This window comes from Rhineura floridana, chromosome 2 (genome assembly GCF_030035675.1).
Source record: "Rhineura floridana isolate rRhiFlo1 chromosome 2, rRhiFlo1.hap2, whole genome shotgun sequence".
Classification (NCBI taxonomy): Eukaryota; Metazoa; Chordata; class Lepidosauria; order Squamata; family Rhineuridae; genus Rhineura; species Rhineura floridana.
This window is the reverse complement of record NC_084481.1, coordinates 182657460-182675134: the sequence shown is the minus strand read 5'-3', so window position 1 is coordinate 182675134 and position 17675 is coordinate 182657460. Positions and strand designations below refer to the sequence as shown.

The following is a 17675-nucleotide window of genomic DNA, read 5'->3' as shown; positions in this document are numbered from 1 at the left end:
TTCTTAGAATGTATTTGCTCAACTTGGGACACACAAGTGATGTTATTATGACAATGTAAAACTACATAGCCAGTCTTGTCTTCTGTGCAATACAGCTCAGTAAAGCAATTGACTGTCTGCTGTTCTGTTCTCAGTTAAACAGTGATTCTTTCTTCATAATGCCTGTCATATTTATTTAAAAAATTAATTTAGTTGGGATATTTTGCAGCTTACCACTGCCACCATTTCTGCTGCTGTTCCTCTTGAGCATCGGATTATTGGAATAGCTCCTATTAAAAAATAAAAAATTGATCTAATACTTATTCTTGTTAGGATGAATAGCTTTTACATAGTCTGCTAACAAGTCAATTTTACTAAAGAATTAAGTATATATATATATATATATATATAATATATATAGCTCAGAAATGCCTTTATTTATAGATGTAATTTCTGAGCATTTTTTAAAAGGCTGGCCAATGTGAGATAGTCATCTCCAAAGTTATTCAACATATTTCTTAGTTTTCCAAATGGATTCTTTTACACACCCAATACAGGGCATGTTGACCTTTATTTTCTAGGACATTTAAATAATTGAAATAAATTTCTGAAGTCACACTCTAAAACATCACAACTTGAGTGACAGATTATCACAGTCATGGCAAGACATGCAGACTTAATTAGGGAAACTTCTGAATAATTCTGAATTTTGTTACAGCTATAAGCAGAAGCAATTGGGTAAATATTAAGTTCTGAGTTCCAACAATTATCAAGAATATCCATTATCTATAAGCTTACTTAATTCATACAAATTATTAAATGTTTCAAGAGATCAAAATGAAATAATTTTATTACGTCGTCGTCCTCAGTGTAAGATTCTATTTCTTTTCTGACTTTTATGGAACAAGTCCTTATCGTGTAAAGTCTGAGTCAGTGCAGACACAGAGTTTATTTATTTATTTATTACTTGATTTACATCCCGCCCTTCCTCTTGGCAGGAGCCCAGGGCAGCATCCCACAGTTGTATCCCACAGAGTCGTCCCATCAGGGCAAGGGCTTCTACCTGTACAAAGGGACTTCCTCTCCTTCTCCTTTCCCTGTGCCACTCCAATCTGGGGTTTTCCCCAACCCCCTGGAGCAGATTTGGGGAAGGTGCAGGCGGCTTAGTAAGTTCCGTTGTGCAGGTAGACACTTTTGTGCTAACAGACAGTTTTGTTGGATGTGATCCACAGGGTTGGATTCAGAGAAACTCCGGTGGAAGAGGATGGGCAGGATTCACCCCTGGCAGCTCCTCCAAATACCTCCCCAAAGGATTGGGGGATCCTGCTGAATGGGGTAGTGGGCTGAGGGAGAAAGGAAGATCCCTGAAAACTGAGCAGAGGTACCTTCCGTGAACAAAATCTCTTAGACGTAGATCTGCACGCTCCCCACACTTCCTTCTCCTCTCTTCCATCTGAATTCATCCTCACTTGACTTTTCACTATTATTCATTGTGCAACATTAACTCCAAGCAAGATGAACCAGAGTTTGCAAACCAGCTTCAATTCCTGTTTTCAAACTGTGGTTTAAAACAGGATTTGAAGCTCGTTTGCAAACTCTGGGAATAGGTAACCATGGGTAGAGTTCATTTCAGAGAAAACATAATATGAAAACATGGTTAATTCTGAGAAGAAAACATTTTAGGCCTGGGCATTTTGAGGAAGAAGCTGCCTGCTTTGTCAGACTTCCTCCTTCAAATGGCACATAAGACTGAATGTAAAGGAAACTGTGTAATATTCCTTACATAAGTATGATGTTTAAAAACCCACACTTACCAAGTGTAACGAAAAAACAGAAAAGGCTGTCTACAATTGTGTCCATAACAGTCTCCATTTCTGTGTCTGTTATATCTGGTCTGTTAATGGCTATAAAACCAAAAAGAGAGGAGAAAACTATTCAAGTTAGCCATAATTGATACACTATGTGCCATTTATTCTAAGCTAACAGTTCTACATTACAAGTTGCCAACTCTAGAAGACTAAAACAACATAAAAACTTCAGGTTGTATCCAATGCTGTTCACTGGGCGAGAAGACCTCACCTTCCTCTCCTCTCCCCCCTGAAGCCTTTTGTGCATCCTCAAAATCTGCTCCAGAGGGTTGGGGGATCCTCCAGACTCTGAGGGCATGTAGGGAGTGCAGGATCAAGGAGAGGAAGGGACAGTCCCTTTGTGCAAGCAGACATCCTCCATTTATGCTTCTTGCCTGATACTAAAGACATATTTAATATCCTGATTCTATAACAGAAAAAGACGTTGCTTGGCCTAGACAGCAGTAAACACTGTGCACGCTTACTTTCATATATTAGTTCCAACGCTCCATTATCATCTCAATAGTAACTGCAGGCAGTTAATCAAGATGAATAATGGAAAATCTGGTCAGTAGCAAAGTTCCACAACAGCACTAGAATGTTTGTATGCACATACAGAATGACATTAAACACCATCATGTTGTCTTAAAATGCTAGGCATTAAACAAAATGTTTTAGCATAATCTACCTACCACGATATGAAACAAGCTCCTTATTTTGATTGCACAATACAAACATATCATCTTCCAAAGTAATGAAGTTGAGATATTGGTCAAAAACCTATACATCAGAACAAAGCGGGCATTACTATGAATAATATGTAACTGATTAGTTTAGGTTTAGTAGTCATTTGTGATTTAATATAAACATTTTTATTTAAGTAATGACAAGGAGTTGAATGCAATGGTGGCTTTACCTTTGTAAAATACTTCTACTAGCACAAGTTGGAATATCCAGTTTTTGCCAAAATCCTCCTCCCTGCCCACTTAAGAACCCAACACCTCTAAAAAGGTGTTGAGTCTTTGATGAATCTGCTGAATCTGTTATGAAGATAATGGGGACTCCAATATCAACATCTGGCATAATACACTGTACCTTAGCCACTTGTGTTACTGCACTGGCACCCAGAGCAGCATTTGCAATATCTTCCAGTTTACTTCTTGAAATGGCAGAAATAAAATTTAAATAATAAGATTCATAAAGCTGATTTCTAAGATCCTGAAAAGAAAAAAATAGCAACACTGAAACCCAGAATTTTTAGCTTAACAAGAATGCTTTAAAAATGAAAGCCTTTAATACACAGTAGTACAGCTATAATGTAATGCCCTACAAGGCACCAAACACCATGTCCATCCCAACATTTCATTTTGACAAAGACACTGTCAAGCATGCTGCCCCCATGCCAACAATAGACAATAAACATATGAATAAGGAACTGGAGGTGTTTTTGCACCAAACTGGAGCACTGGACCAGATGCAATGCTACAGAGTTTTGCAGAGAACACTCTTCTGAAGGTGTCAGTGTTTGATTTAGAGTGTTCCAAAGCTTAGTTTGGGGTGCATATCCCCAGTTCTTTATCCATTTATATGTATATTGCTGGGAGAGGAGAGCACACTTGATTGTCTTCTGCCAAAAAGGAAGAGTTGGACAGAACACAGTGATATGGTGCTTCTTTGGGACAGTCTCCTGGTGGTATAGATGTTTCACTTTTAATGACCAAAAGTTTGATTTTGGGTGTAAAATTCTTGTTTCTCATTTGTAAGTGTGGCCTACAGCAATCATGTGTTAAATGCACACACCATAAAAACAACACTTTTGACTAGTGAGATTGCTTGTGCATCTCAAAGCGCACATAGTCTCATGGTTGTTAAGATTATGATATGGGGTAGCCCAAAGCCTATTTTGAAGAGCAGTTACCCATTTAATTTTATCCAAGTATCCAATCTTCAAACAAACAAAAAATGTGCAATTTCATAATTAAGCCCATTTTGACTCTAGTAAGAAACTTTTCTGCGCATCTCACGTAGGACAGATTGATCAGTTCAATTTTCTGCATGTTGTCTTCGAAACTTCTCTATGATATATTGTACCTGTCCTGGATTAAATCTCACTATTTGATGTTTGGTTTCTGCAGTGTCTCCATGGGGCCTGCAGGTGTCAGCAGCGTTAAATTAATATGCCTGACAGTCACTAAAAACCCTGTAATTGCAATTTTCATTAGTACCAATCCAATGATACATGAGTTGACTTTTATGAGTTTTGACTTGAAAAAAAAATTAATCAATGCAATCATCTATAATTCTACTAACAGCATCTGTTCCCTTAGCAATCCTCTGTAGAATCCTCTATAAGAAACTACATGGGTGAGGCACAATTAGCCATTTTCACTGGCATGTGCGCCTAGAAATTACTCCAAGAGGAATCTCAGATTATGAAATACAAAATTGCCTCAAAAGTTTAATCAAATGGAGAATGTAGTAACAATTCTGGGTATCTACCTTTACCAAAGGGGACAATCATTTCGTTATAATGCTTGCGGTTGAGGATGGAAAAGAATTCCCTCCTCCCCTTTGTGTAAAAAAGCACTTGAACACACTCCTGAGATTCACTGCTATATCAGTTTCTGCCTTTTAAGAATACACTAAGGGAGTCAGCACTTGGCCTCTGATATTTTCCTAGATACTTGTACAGGTAGTAGGCGGCTTCCAAACAGCAGAGGGTAGGGAATTACCATATGCAACTACATGTTTGCATGGCCTGCAGCAAAAGCAAAGAGTTCTTCCTTACTGCCTAGGACATTTAAGAATCCCTCTGCTCCATAAGATAACCATGGAAAATGATAAGAGTATTTTCTAAGCAAATGGTGTAGCACTAGACAGATTTACAGCTTATGCAGAGCATATTTTGCCTCTAGGGAAGTCACAGCCCTAACTTCCATGCAGCTATATCACTGTTAACTAGCAGTAAACAAAGTTCAGTTTCTTTTCATGTATTACAATATGAAATCTTTTAACTCTTACAGCAGACATTAAACAAGTTAAACTACCTGGCACAGCCTGTCAATATTTTCCTCTGTTGGCATTACAAAATATATTGCAGGGACATCTGGAATAGAATCTCGATCAGAGTGCAGAAGACTGGAAATAAAAGAACAAGCTTCATTTATGAACTGTTTCATTCTTTCTTTAAACAAATGAATAAGGAAAGCCTCAAAAGAACAAAGGCTTCCAATAGCTTCAGTCCCATGCATACTTCCTTGGAGCTAAGTCTCACTGAGCAGTCAAGCTTCTTCTAAGTAACGATGGGCGCATGGCATTTCCTACATAATATGCTGATGCAGATGAAATGCTGGTTTTCCATTAACTGCAGCTTAACTGAAAGCCAGCTTCATGCAGATACACTCCTCCTCCTCTTCCCTTAACTATAGTTAAGCAGTTTGTTGACCATGATATTATATAGTTAAGGTTTACCAGGGCATCCCAATGATACACAGGGCAATATTCATCTAACTCATCCTGTCAGTGCAAGTATTACAGTTAGTGCAATGAGACCTTCCACGCTCTCCTTCCCCACACCCTCCTCCTATCTGCTCCAGAGGGCTGGGGGAATGTCAGAACAGATTTGGAGGGCACACAGGGGGGAGGAGGCAGGAGAAAGTTCCATTGTGCAAGCAGAAATCCTTGCACTGATAGAACTACTTACTTAGCACTACGTTGGATATATTGCTTAGATATAATTAAAATATCCTTTTCCTATTTCCTATTAATGTATGTTCAGTAATTTGCAAAATTAAATACTGTTTTCTGTCTTCTTTTAATTCTGTAACTGATGTGAGGGATCTAAACTCATGCTGCTTTATGGAATAACTGGCTTGCTGAGGCATACTTAAAATACTTAAGTTCCTTTTAAAAATTAATTAAAATTAAGTCCTTTAATCTAGTCTGTACAAGAGAGAGGATGTGACTTTAAGCATAACTGACACTCAAAACACAAACCACTCAGAAAGGAATTCAGACACAACAAATCAACAACAGTAGGTAAAGATTTGGGATTCTAAGTAAGGATATAAGCCAGCCAGACTGAAGAGCAAGGCAAAAACAGTACTGCTCAAGCCAGACAGGAAAACAAACTGTCACTCCGTGGGAGGGGCTAAGGTGAGAGTCCTTTGGAGTGTTAACTCTTTCCTGCCTCAAGCAACAGGAGAGGAAGACAATACCCACTTAGGAGTAGAATCATAGAATAGTAGAGTTGGAAGGGGCCTATAAGGCCATCACGTCCAACCCCCTGCTCAATGCAGGAATCCAATTCCAGGGTATCCTGGTGCCCACTGGAGAAACTTAAGTTCCTTTAAAACATTAATTAAAAGTAAGTCATTTAACCTGGTCTGTACAAGAGAGAGGATGTGACTTTAAGCATAACCAGAATCTTTGAGCTTCCTCATATTAATCAGTCAGACACCTGTGGCTCAGAATATTTAAACATGCAACCTTATCCTCACATCCACTAAAAATCACACAAATGTTTTCAAACAACTTATAAAGTAACACAACTGTAATACATATAAATAAGATACATACAGATGCAAAGTAATGCCCATGTCTCTTAATTCTTTCACTGACAATAATGGAGATATTATATCTTGGCCAAATCTGTCATAAATGAGAACCTGTAACACAAAAATGCATATTAGTGTAGTTTCAGGAGGGAACCTGACACATGGGGGGGATGGGACTCTTGAGCTCAACCAATCAGATAGGGAGAACAGCGCTGCGGTCAGGTTTAACAACGTGTAATAGGGCTGCAAAGAAAGCTTTGTGAGCACTGTTTTTTGACCACAGATGTCTACTATGCAATCCCCATTCACTTCAGCAGGGCTTGAACAGAGGACACATAGCAGCTATATGCCCATGAGCTTGTAACTGTTAAAACAGATGAAGAGGCAACATTTCAGATTTGAAGAAGCCAGTCACATTTTCTTGTGTTTTAAAATACTTAAGTTCCTTTTAAAAATTATTAGGGGTCTTGTTTTAAAAAAATAAAAAGAATGAAAATAAAGATGAAAATGGTAGGAAAGTATTTAAAGATACTGTTTGACTTTAGCTTGCTATTTTTAAAAATAAACACAGCCTTTTATATAAAAATGAGAATAGCTATATTTGGACATCATAACAACCCATGGTTTATTGTGAAGGGAATCAGCCTAGATGTGCCATGGACTAATGTACCCCCGCCCCGTTTCATCCAGTGCAATTGAGGAGGACATAGGGTTTTGATTTTTGATTAATCATGGTTTAGAGTCATGTCTCAACCCTAACCTTTAATGTTAACTCTGGTTTGTTGAAACCAGTCATAACCCATGACTTTAACGTGGCTTGTTTTAAAGCAAACCACAGTTAAGATTAACCACACTTTGTCAGGTTCATACAACACAACAAGCTGCAATTAAATAAAAAATGAAAGCAAAAGCTTCTAAACTCTTCATTGCGGCCGTGACAGATAAGAAGAGAAGGGTGCAGTATGCAAGTCTAATAACACTCACCTAGGCTACTTACTGTCAGAATAAAAAAATGTTTTATCATGACATCAGGACTCAAAAACAAATTAAAAGAAAGGAACATGCCCTTGTCTCCTCTCGCCTAGACTACTGTAATGCATTCTACGTGGGGTTACCCTTGAAAACGGTCTGGAAGCTGCAACTGGTACAGAATGCGGCGGCTCGCCTGATCAAAGGCAGCCGCTGGCAAGATCACATCACTCCAGTGCTGAAGGAGTTGCACCGGTTGCCGGTTATTTTCCAGGCCCAATTCAAAGTGTTGGTTTTGACCTTTAAAACCCTATACAGTCTCGGCCCAATTTATCTGAAAGAGCGCCTCCAGCTTCATCAAGGATGCCGCGCAACAAGATCAGCCTTAAAAGGCCTCCTCTCTATCCCACCAGTGAAAACAGCTAGACTGGTGAGGACTAGGGAGAAGGCTTTTTCTACTGTGGCTCCCACTCTGTGGAATTCCCTATGATGAGCTTCTGCCGGGCCTTGAAGACCTGGCTCTTCACACAGGCTTTTGGGGTGGGTTAGGTTTATTACTACTGTTGAGATTTTAATGTTTTAATGTATTTGTATGTTTTTATTCTGTACGTCGCCCAGTGTGGCTGGACAACCAGCCAGATGGGCAACTAATAAATCCAATAAATAATAATAAATAATAGTAACATGCACTATAATGACTGAAATAATTCTACAATGCAACATTAAAAACACTGTTGAAAACAAATGTTTTCTTCAACTATCACAAGAGCACAATTTCCTCAATAAATCCATCACCATTTTCTATACTTGGGCAATCACAGCAATTATTCCTATCCATTCAGTTATGTTTACTTCCCCAGTTAGAGCTGCTGCCAGTTTGTAACTGGCAGAGGGCTGGCACTCCCTGGGTGTGAGACCGGGGCAGGGGGAGTAGATGTGCTCTGTGTGAAAGATATTGAGTGGGCCTGACTGTTCCCAATTCTTGCAGAGACCTACTGGGATGACCGGTTCAGGGAGGTTTTGTTGGTGGTTTCTTATTAGGTCTGTATCAGGTGTTTAGGAGTCTTAGTAAGGAGGAATATGGGTGATGCCACCCCAATTTCAGTGATCATGTAGAGGGATGTATAGCCATGGGGAGGTGGTGAGCTACCACAGAAGGCGAAGGCAAGGCTATTTGTGCCTTGTTCCTCGCTCCCACTCCTCTCATGAATGGGTTCCTCATTGCTCCTCTCCTGTGCCCACTGGCCTGTGTGTGCTGTTGTTTAATACCAGATTGCTACATAGTAAGACCACACTCATCCATGATTTGATCATGGATGAGGGTACCGATTTGGTGTGCATTACTGAGACCTGGGTGGGTGAGCTGGGAGTTGTTGAACTTACCCAGCTTTGCTCACCTGCATACTCGGTGCAACACCAGCACAGGCTGCAGGGATGGGGGGAGGGGTGGTGTGGTCTACAGAACTTTCATCTCTGTCACTAGGAAACCACTCTGTCTTGGAGCTGCCTGGGAGGCCCTGCCCCTGGAGTCAGGCCACGGAGACAGTAATCTAGGGTTGTTGCTGGTGTACTGTCCACCCTGCTGCCTGGCAGCTTCTCTGACTGCGCTGGCGGAGGCCGTCTTGTCTGTGGTATTGGAGGAGCCCAGAATGATAGTCCTGGGTAATTTCCATGGCCATGCTGAGGCTGCCTCTAGTGTTCTGGCTTGGGACTTAATTGCCTCCATGACAACCATAGGGCTGTCGCAAGTTGTCACCAGCCCGACACACAGGACAGGGCACACCCTCAACTTGGTTCTTGCTCCAGATAGAGGAAGGGGTGGTCTTGAGATGAAGGGATGGATGTCATCCCATTGTCACGGTCAGACCACTTCCTGGTGAAGTTTAGATTTATAGCCCCAATCCTCCCCTACAGGGATGGTGGACAGATTAAGATGGTCTGCCCTCAGAGACTAATGGAATCCACTGGATTCCTGAATGTCCTGGGGGAGTTCTCAGTAGATAGAGCATGTGACCCTGTTGAAGCCCTTGTCACGCTGTGGAACGAGGCACGTCGGGCTCTTAACACAGTTGCCCCTGAGTGCCCTCTCCAGCATTGTGGTGCCCGGTTTGGACCTCAGTACACCAGTCAGGTAAGGGCAATGAAAGAGACTGGATGATGGCTACAGCACAAGTGGCAAAATACATGCTGTGAGGCTGACAGGACAAGAGTAAAACATTATAACCATGCCTACTGTGTGGTGGTGAGGGCAGCGAAGAAAGCCCACTTCTCTGCTACCATCGCATCCTCAAGTAGCCATCCAGTGGAGCTTTTCCATGTTGTCTGGGGTCTACTGACTTTATCTTCAGGAAATGGAGTTTTAGATCCTTCGGAGGCCCACTGTGGATTGTTTGCAAGGCACTTTGAGGGTAAAGTTGCTTGCCTCCGAAGCAGTCTTGACGCCCCATCCACATTTACTATAGTCCCCAGTGAGGTGTCCAAGGTAATGTCTGCTGCAACAGTCTGCGTCTGTGTTGGAATCGCTTTTTAATGTTTTTAAACCTTTTCTTTTTTTTTTTAAAAAAAGATGCTTTCCAACCTTTTTTAAAAAATGTTTTAAAATATGTTTTATTTTAATGTATTTTAGTCTGTTTTTATGATGTTTTAAAGCATTTTTAGTGCTTTTGTTTGCCACCCTGGGCTCCTACCGGGAGGAAGGGTGGGATATCAATCAATCAATCAATCAATCAATCAATCAAACAAACATCTTGGGATCAGTTTCAGTTGATGCTGCCCGATGACGTGTACAAGGTGCTTGCGGCAATGCGGCCAGCAACGTATCCTCTCGACCCTCGCCCTTCTTGGCTTATTAAAGCTTGCCGAGGGGATTTGACCGAGTGAATTCAGGGTGTGGTCAACATGTTGTTGTGGGAGGGAGTGGTTCCAGCCACCCTGAAAGAGGCAGTGATCTGACTGCTCCTGAAAAAGCCCACCCTGGATCCTTTGGTTTGTGACAAATACCACCCAGTCACAAATACCCCCTTTTTAGGGAAGGTGACTGAGAACGTTATATGCAGAAATTGAAAGTACTCTTGGATGAAACACATTACCGTGACCCATTCCAATCTGGGTTCAGGCCTGGTTATGGCACTGAATTTGCCTTGGTCACCCTAATGGATGACCTTTATTGGGATAACTACAGGGAGAGTGCGACCCTGTTATTCTTACTTAATCTCTTGGTAACTTTTGATACTACTGACCAGGGTATCCTTCTGGGCTGACTTGGTGAGATGGGTATCGGAGGCACTGTTTTACAGTGGTCCCAATCCTACCTTCAGGGTTGTTTTCAGAGAATCGCATTAGGTGATTGTCTTTCGGCCCCCTGGCAGTTGTGCTCTGGGTGCCACAGGGTACCATCTTGTCCCCCATGCTGTTTAACATCTATATGAAGCCCTTGGGAGCGGTCATCAGAAGATTTGGGGCGAGGTGTCAGCAGTATGCTGATGATACCCAGATCTATTTCTCCATAACATCTGAATCGGAAGAGGCTGTGCAAGTCCTAGACCGCTGCCTGGACTCAGTGGTGGGCTGGATGAGGGCCAATAAACTGAGTCTGAATCTAAGGAAGACAGAGGTGCTGTCGGTTGGTCGATCCTGAGTTTGGATCGGTCAGTTGCTTGCTTTGGATGGAGTCATAGTCCCTCTGAAAGAGCAGGTTCATAGTCTGGGGGTGCTCCTGGATCCATCTTTGTTGCTAGAGACCCAGGTGACCTCAGTGGCTAGGAAGGAATGCCTTTTACCAGCTTTGGCTGGTAAAACTGCTGCGGCTGTTTCTGGACCGAGATAGCCTGACCACTGTTGTCTATGCACTAGCAACCTCCAGGTTGGATTACTTAATGTGCTCTATGTGGGGTTGCCATTGAGGTTGATACAGAAACTGCAGGTGGTGCAAAAGCAGCGGTGTGACTGCTCACTGGGGCAGGGTCTTGCCAAGATGTCACGCTGCTGCTGAAAGAATTGCACTGGCTGCCCATTAGCTACCGGGCTAAGTTCAAGTTTCTGGATTTGGTGTACAAAGCCCTATACAGGATGCATGAAAGACTGTCTCTCCCCTTACATATTCAGTTAATCACTACGCTCTGCAGATGAGAGCCTCCTGCCAATACCATCTTATCAGGAGGTCTGTTCCGCACAACATAGGAAACAGATCTTTAGTGTAGTGGCACCTATCCTTTGGAATTCCCTCCCCTTAAATATTAGACAGGCACCATCTCTGTTATTTTTTCAGCACTTACTGAAGACCCTCCTCTTTTAACAAGCCTTTTAAGTAGATACTTTATCCCAGTCTGTGTTGGAATTGCATTTTAAGATGTTTTTAAAGTGTTTTAAAAAATATGTTTTCAAAGATGTTTTGTTTTAATACATTTTAATGTCTGTTTTTATGATGATTTAGTGTTGTAGTGTTTTTGTTTGCTGCCCTGGGCTCCTACTGGGAGGAAGGGCAGAATATAAATTTAATAAATAATAAATCATTATAATAATTTCCACAGAGCTCTTCTTTATGTAGTTCTATATAACTCAAACACTTTCCTTCTTTTCCAGCATCAGTGACAGGTCCAAGGTGTCAACCTATTTCCTAGTTCTATAAAATGTTTCAAAAACAAGGCAAACAATGTGAAATTACAAATGATTACCATGGATGTAAGATAGGATTGACTTACTTTCCATACTGGTTCACCTGTAGTGTTTTTTACAGGTGGCACATTGAAATTCAACATACGTTTTAGAGCCACTGAAAATGAGAGAAAAGAGTTATATTACTATTACTGCAAAACAGAAAGTAACACTGTAATGATAATGACCAAGATCTTGAATAATTTTGAAAATGCATGCTGTGTTCAAAATATTGCAGTCTGTTCATATGCTATTTAGCAGAGGGTAGTGCTTGGGGAGCATTGCTTGGCACCCTGGGATCTCCAGTATGGGGTCCCGCAGGGGTCAGTTCTGTCCCCCATGCTTTTTAATATCTACATGAAGCCGCTGGGTGAGGTCATTAGGAGCTTTGGAGTGCGTTGCCATCAATATGCTGATGACACGCAGCTCTATTTCTCCTTTTCATCTTCTTCAGGTGAGTCTGCCGACGTGCTGAACCGATGTCTGGCTGCGACAATGGACGATGAGAGCTAACAAACTGAGGCTTAATCCAGACAAGACTGAGATGCTGCTGGTGGGTGGTTCCCCTGACAGGATGGGGGATGTTCGACCTGTTCTGGAGGGGGTTGCACTCCCCCTGAAGGAACAGGTTCGTAGCTTGGGAGTTCTTTTAGATCCATCCCTGTCACTTGAGGCTCAGATAGCATCGGTGGCGCGGGGTGCTTTTTACCAACTTCGGCTGGTGGCCCAGCTACGCCCCTATCTGGATAGAGGGAACCTTGCTTCAGTAGTTCATGCGCTGGTAACCTCGAAATTAGATTACTGCAATGCGCTCTACGTGGGACTGCCTATGAAGACGGTTCGGAAACTGCAGCTTGTGCAGAATGCAGCGGCCAGACTGCTCACGGGGACCAGACGGTTTGACCACATAACACCAATTCTGGCTCGCTTGCACTGGCTGCCTATCTGTTTCCAGGCCCGGTTCAAAGTGCTGGTTTTGACCTATAAAGCCTTACACGGAACAGGACCACAATACCTGTTGGAACGCCTCCCCCGTTACGAACCTGCCCGTACACTACGTTCATCATCAAAGACCCTCCTCCGAGTTCCCACTCATAGGGAAGCTCAGAGGGTGGCAACGCGGAAAAAGGCTTTTTCTGTGGTGGCCCCCGAACTGTGGAATGATCTCCCAGAGGAGATACGCCTGGCGCCAATGTTACTATCTTTTCGGCGCCAGGTTAAAACTTTTTTCTTCGCCCAGGCTTTTTAACATGCTTTTAACATGCTCTTAACTTGCTTGTATGTGTGGATATTGTTTTAATTTTTAACATTTTAAATTTTTAATGTGTTTATATTGTTATAGGTTTATTGTACTTCTGATGTTTCTTGTCTTGTGAACCGCTCAGAGAGCTTCGGCTATGGGGCGGTCTATAAGTTTAATGAAATAAATAAAATAAAATAAATAAATAGCAATAAAGAAAGTAGAGCCTTCCTGTTTTATTTAAACTGATAACATTTGTCGTGTGGATATTGTAAACTGAAGAAGAGGTAAGAATCTAACAAGAGTACATTATATCATACTGAGGATTTCTTGTGTTCAGAAACATAAATATGAAACATGATGTAAAAGTCATATTACATATTAATAATGACCTGAACAAACAGCCTTCTCTTATCTTAGATCTATATAGGAAAAATAACTATCCTAAAAATGAACATTTTATCTAAGCCAAGGATGGGGAAGCTTTTTCAGACACATGGCCACATTCCGAGGGCCACACGTCACTGATGAGTGGAGCCAGAGACAGAAGTGGGCAGAACAATTAATGTGAATATTAACTTTGTATGGCAGGCTAGTTTCTACATACACTCACACACCTTCTCCATCAAGGCAAGCAACAGACATTATAGGAGTTCAGTAACACATGAGCCAGATGAAAATACTCAAGGAGAGTTCAAAACAGGGCCAGTGAGGGGTGTGGCCTAGGGAGACAGGGTGTGGTTGAGGAGTGTTCCGAGGCCCAGATAGAGAGACCTGGAGTGTCACATTTGGTTCCTGGTCTTGAAGTTCCCCACCCTACGCAGTGAGGTCTCCTAAAGATCTGCATTGGGTCTAAAACTATGTACATTTATAAATGATCTAGAATTAGGGATGAGCCAATGGGGTAGCCAGGACTGCAGACAATTTCAAATTTTCTAGATGGCAAAAATCCATGACAAGCTCCAAAAGAATCTCTCCAAACTGGGTGAACAAGAATAAAATGGCAAAGGTGATTTGGTACAAAGTAAGTGAAACACATAAGAGTGAACTCCATTAACTTCACGTATACACCACCAAGTCTGAACTGGTGGTACCTTCTCAATTTTTTTAACATAATTGTAATAAAACTGTGATAACTAGAGGGTGGTTGCAGACTCAGTTGATCGAGTCTGCTCCTAAAAACAAAACCATGACACAATGATTTCATGAAGATTTTATATAGCTCTGCAGTACATGTTCCAGACTGGTTTCTTTAACCATCTCTTTTGTTCAGATAACCTTATATCTTGCTAGTAAAGATATTTTCAGTACAGAATGCTTTGGCAATTATATGCCTTTGTGACATACTATACATACAACCTTGTGACTACATAAAATAGGCAAGTCTGTGTGTCTGAAATACCCTTCGCCAACTGGTGTCCCCCAGATGTTTTGGATAACTCTCATTTGCACTGGGTGGTGTGTAGCCCAAAACATCTGGAGGGCACCAGGTTGTGGATAGTTGGTTTGAAGGGTTGTGCTTCAGTTAGGGCAGTGGGGCACTAGTATCAGTCATTAAAATTATAGGCAAATACCCAGTCTAACAACTGTAACAATAGCATCAATAACATTTATAGAACACCTTGTATGTACACAGACTGAAAAGAAAAAGAAAATTTTGATTCAGATAAATCTTACAGTTACCATTTATGATGGTGTTTATAAGGTACTATAGGGACTTTTCTTGTAAAGCATTTATTCTTGCATTTCCAAACAATGCCTTGTAAACTGCTTAACCTAAGTAAACTGATGATGGAACCAGCTGCTTTTACCAATTATACTGTGACACCACTTGAAATTTAAGTACAAATGTCCATTTCTCTTTGGGTTAAATCCTAATTGTGCTAAATCCCTCCAGATGAATCACTGTGGAATTGTGACAGCAGTCAGAGTGGGATTTTTCTTTTTTTTGCACCAACTTATTTCTTAATTTAAACTCCGAAGTAGAACATGAAATACCTGACGCACCAGAATCCAGAAGAAGAAGAAGAGAGGAAAAGCCGAAATACAGAAGTGCCAGAAAACTAACTGTAGCATGCGTGTCAGTACGGAATGCCCAGAGTAACTACGGCACCCTGATCGCCATGGGGCGAGGGCCTCACGAAGAGAATAACTCCGTTCCTTCAGAACCGGGTCAACCAATTATAGAAAATCTTCCTTACATGGATCCAGACACGGAACTGAGATGGGACTACAGGAAAGAGGCCCCACAGAGGATGGAGCCAGGAGGAGCAGGCCACAAAAAACCCCTTCCTTTCTCCATGAAGTAATAAAGACGCTACAAAACCTTCCTGCTGAGCTACCACCACACACATACACAGCCCGGCCCAAGGACCCGTGGACAACAGGGCCAGCGCCCGCCCAAACTCTCATGCTAGACAAAACTGAACGCTCACCCGTCTGCTTCTCCCGGATGCTGGCCGCCATCTTTCTCGACTGCTCAGGCCAGCTCCGCCCCTTTCACCGCTGCACCAACAGTGGACGTGGCGGCTGTTGCTGAGAGCGAAGTGTGGCGCGGCGGGCGGAGTCTCTTTGTCATCCTTCTCATTCCTCATGCTGAGCTAGAGCAGTCTGCTGTTCTTGCCAATCTTGTTGCTGCTGTATCTGAATCTTCCAGGTTGTTTGGGCTCGTAGGAAGATAAGCGCTGGCGGTTTTACTCTTCTGCTTCTTCAGAGGCAGGGAGTGTGGATTCTTCATTGTTTCCATCGGTTCTTCGACTTTGACGCTGCTCAAACAAGATGCCTCTTACTTGGTTAGGACAGTTGACCGACGATTCGTTGTGTTAGACGGGTTCACTGATAGACCTACAGTTATTTAGTGACCCATTAGCATGGCCCCACATATCTTTGGCGCCCACTCCCACCTTCCATCTATTGACTTCAAAGTGTAGTCAAAAGACGGGGAGGAGGAAAGAGAGAGAAAGAAAAGAAAATGCAAACTCATAATTGCTTTCGGGGGACTAGTTGCTCCTTACACTTGGGAAAATACTTTTTGGTTTTTTACAAGTATAATGTATGCTTTCTTAGTCCCAAATCTTTGTTGGTTGGTTAAAAAGGCACGGCGCCCCTCTTTTCTAATGGGCTCCTACTGGGAGAAAGGGCGGGATATACATCTAATCAATAAATAATGCATTCTTACGGCGGAAGAAAGGATCTTCCTAACTAAGCATCGGAGTAACAACTTCCCAAGGAAAATCTTTGCCTATTGCAGAGAAAACATTGTGGCTCTTTGCTTTAAAGTTTGTTGTTGTTATGTGCCTCCAGGTCGCCTAGGACTTATGGCGACCCCATGAATCAGCGACCTCCAGGAGCATCTGTCATGAACCACCCTATTGTTTAATCTATACGCAGAACATATATGGAAAGTGGGATTGGACCAAGATGAAGGAGGTGTGAAAATTGGAGGGAGAAATATCAGTAATTTAAGATATGCAGACGATACCATACTCTTAGCAGAATCCAGTAATGATTTGAAATGAATGCTGATGAAAGTTAATGAAGAAAGTTCAAAAGCAGGACTACAACTGAATGTCAAAAAGACTAAAGTGATGACAACAAAAGGTTTATGTAACTTTAAAATTGACAATGAGGACATTGAATTTGTCAAGGATTACCAATACCTTGGCACAGTCTTTAACCAAAATGGAGACAATAGTCAAGAAATTAGAAAAAGGCTAGGACTGGTGAGGGCAGCTATGAGAGAACCAGAAAAGGTCCCCATATGCAAAGATGTATCACTGAACACTAAAGTCCGGATCATTCAGAACATCATATTCCTGATCTCTTATGTATGGATGTTAAAGTTGGACAGTGAAAAAAGCAGACAAGAGAAACTTCAACTCATTTAAAATGTGGTGCTGGAGGAGAGCTTTGCGCATACCATGGACTGCAAAAAAGACAAATAATGGGGTGTTAGAACAAATTAAACCAGAACTGTCACTAGAAGCTAAAATGATGAAACTGAGGTTATCATACTTTGGACACATCATGAGAAGACATGATTCACTAGAAAAGACAATAATGCTGGGAAAAACAGAAAGGAGTAAAAGAAGAGAAAGGCCAAACAAGATGGATTGATTCCATAAAGGAAGCCACAGAGCTTGGAAAATTTACTTTTTTGAACTACAACTCCCATCAGCCCAAAGTAACTTTTCCAAGCTCTGGGAAGCCACAGACCTGAACTTACAAGATGGGAATAGGATGGTTTATAACAGATGCAATTGGAGGTCGCTGATTCATAGGGTTGCCATTAGTTGTAATTGACTTGAAGGCACATAACAATAGTCAAAAAAGCCCTTTTGTTTTACATCTACCTCTCCTCAACTAAGGGGTTTGCAAGACAAAGGGGTTCTTAAAAATCTCTCACAAAGTGAAATGTTAAAAATATTTCAC

General features: G+C 41.7%; 1 protein-coding gene across 4 annotated transcripts in view; it reads right to left on the bottom strand.

Annotated features, from left to right (window-relative positions):
• SCFD1 (sec1 family domain containing 1) overlaps positions 1-15776 on the bottom strand; it is a 94842-nt gene extending 79066 nt beyond the window's left edge. For 2 of the 4 annotated variants that reach the window (XM_061611563.1, XM_061611564.1), the window contains exons 1-8: positions 15680-15776; positions 12052-12122; positions 6405-6493; positions 4874-4964; positions 2922-3044; positions 2519-2606; positions 1794-1883; positions 214-269 (exon numbers count right to left, since the gene is read on the bottom strand). In XM_061611563.1, coding sequence (XP_061467547.1) covers positions 214-269; positions 1794-1883; positions 2519-2606; positions 2922-3044; positions 4874-4964; positions 6405-6493; positions 12052-12122; positions 15680-15710 — 639 coding nt within the window. In that variant the 5' untranslated portion in view covers positions 15711-15776. Of the gene's footprint in view, positions 1-213; positions 270-1793; positions 1884-2518; positions 2607-2921; positions 3045-4873; positions 4965-6404; positions 6494-12051; positions 12123-15242; positions 15643-15679 lie in introns of those variants that run through there. The other 2 variants (XM_061611565.1, XM_061611566.1) reach the window with 2 other exon arrangements.
• Between the last annotated feature and the right edge of the window lie 1899 nt (positions 15777-17675).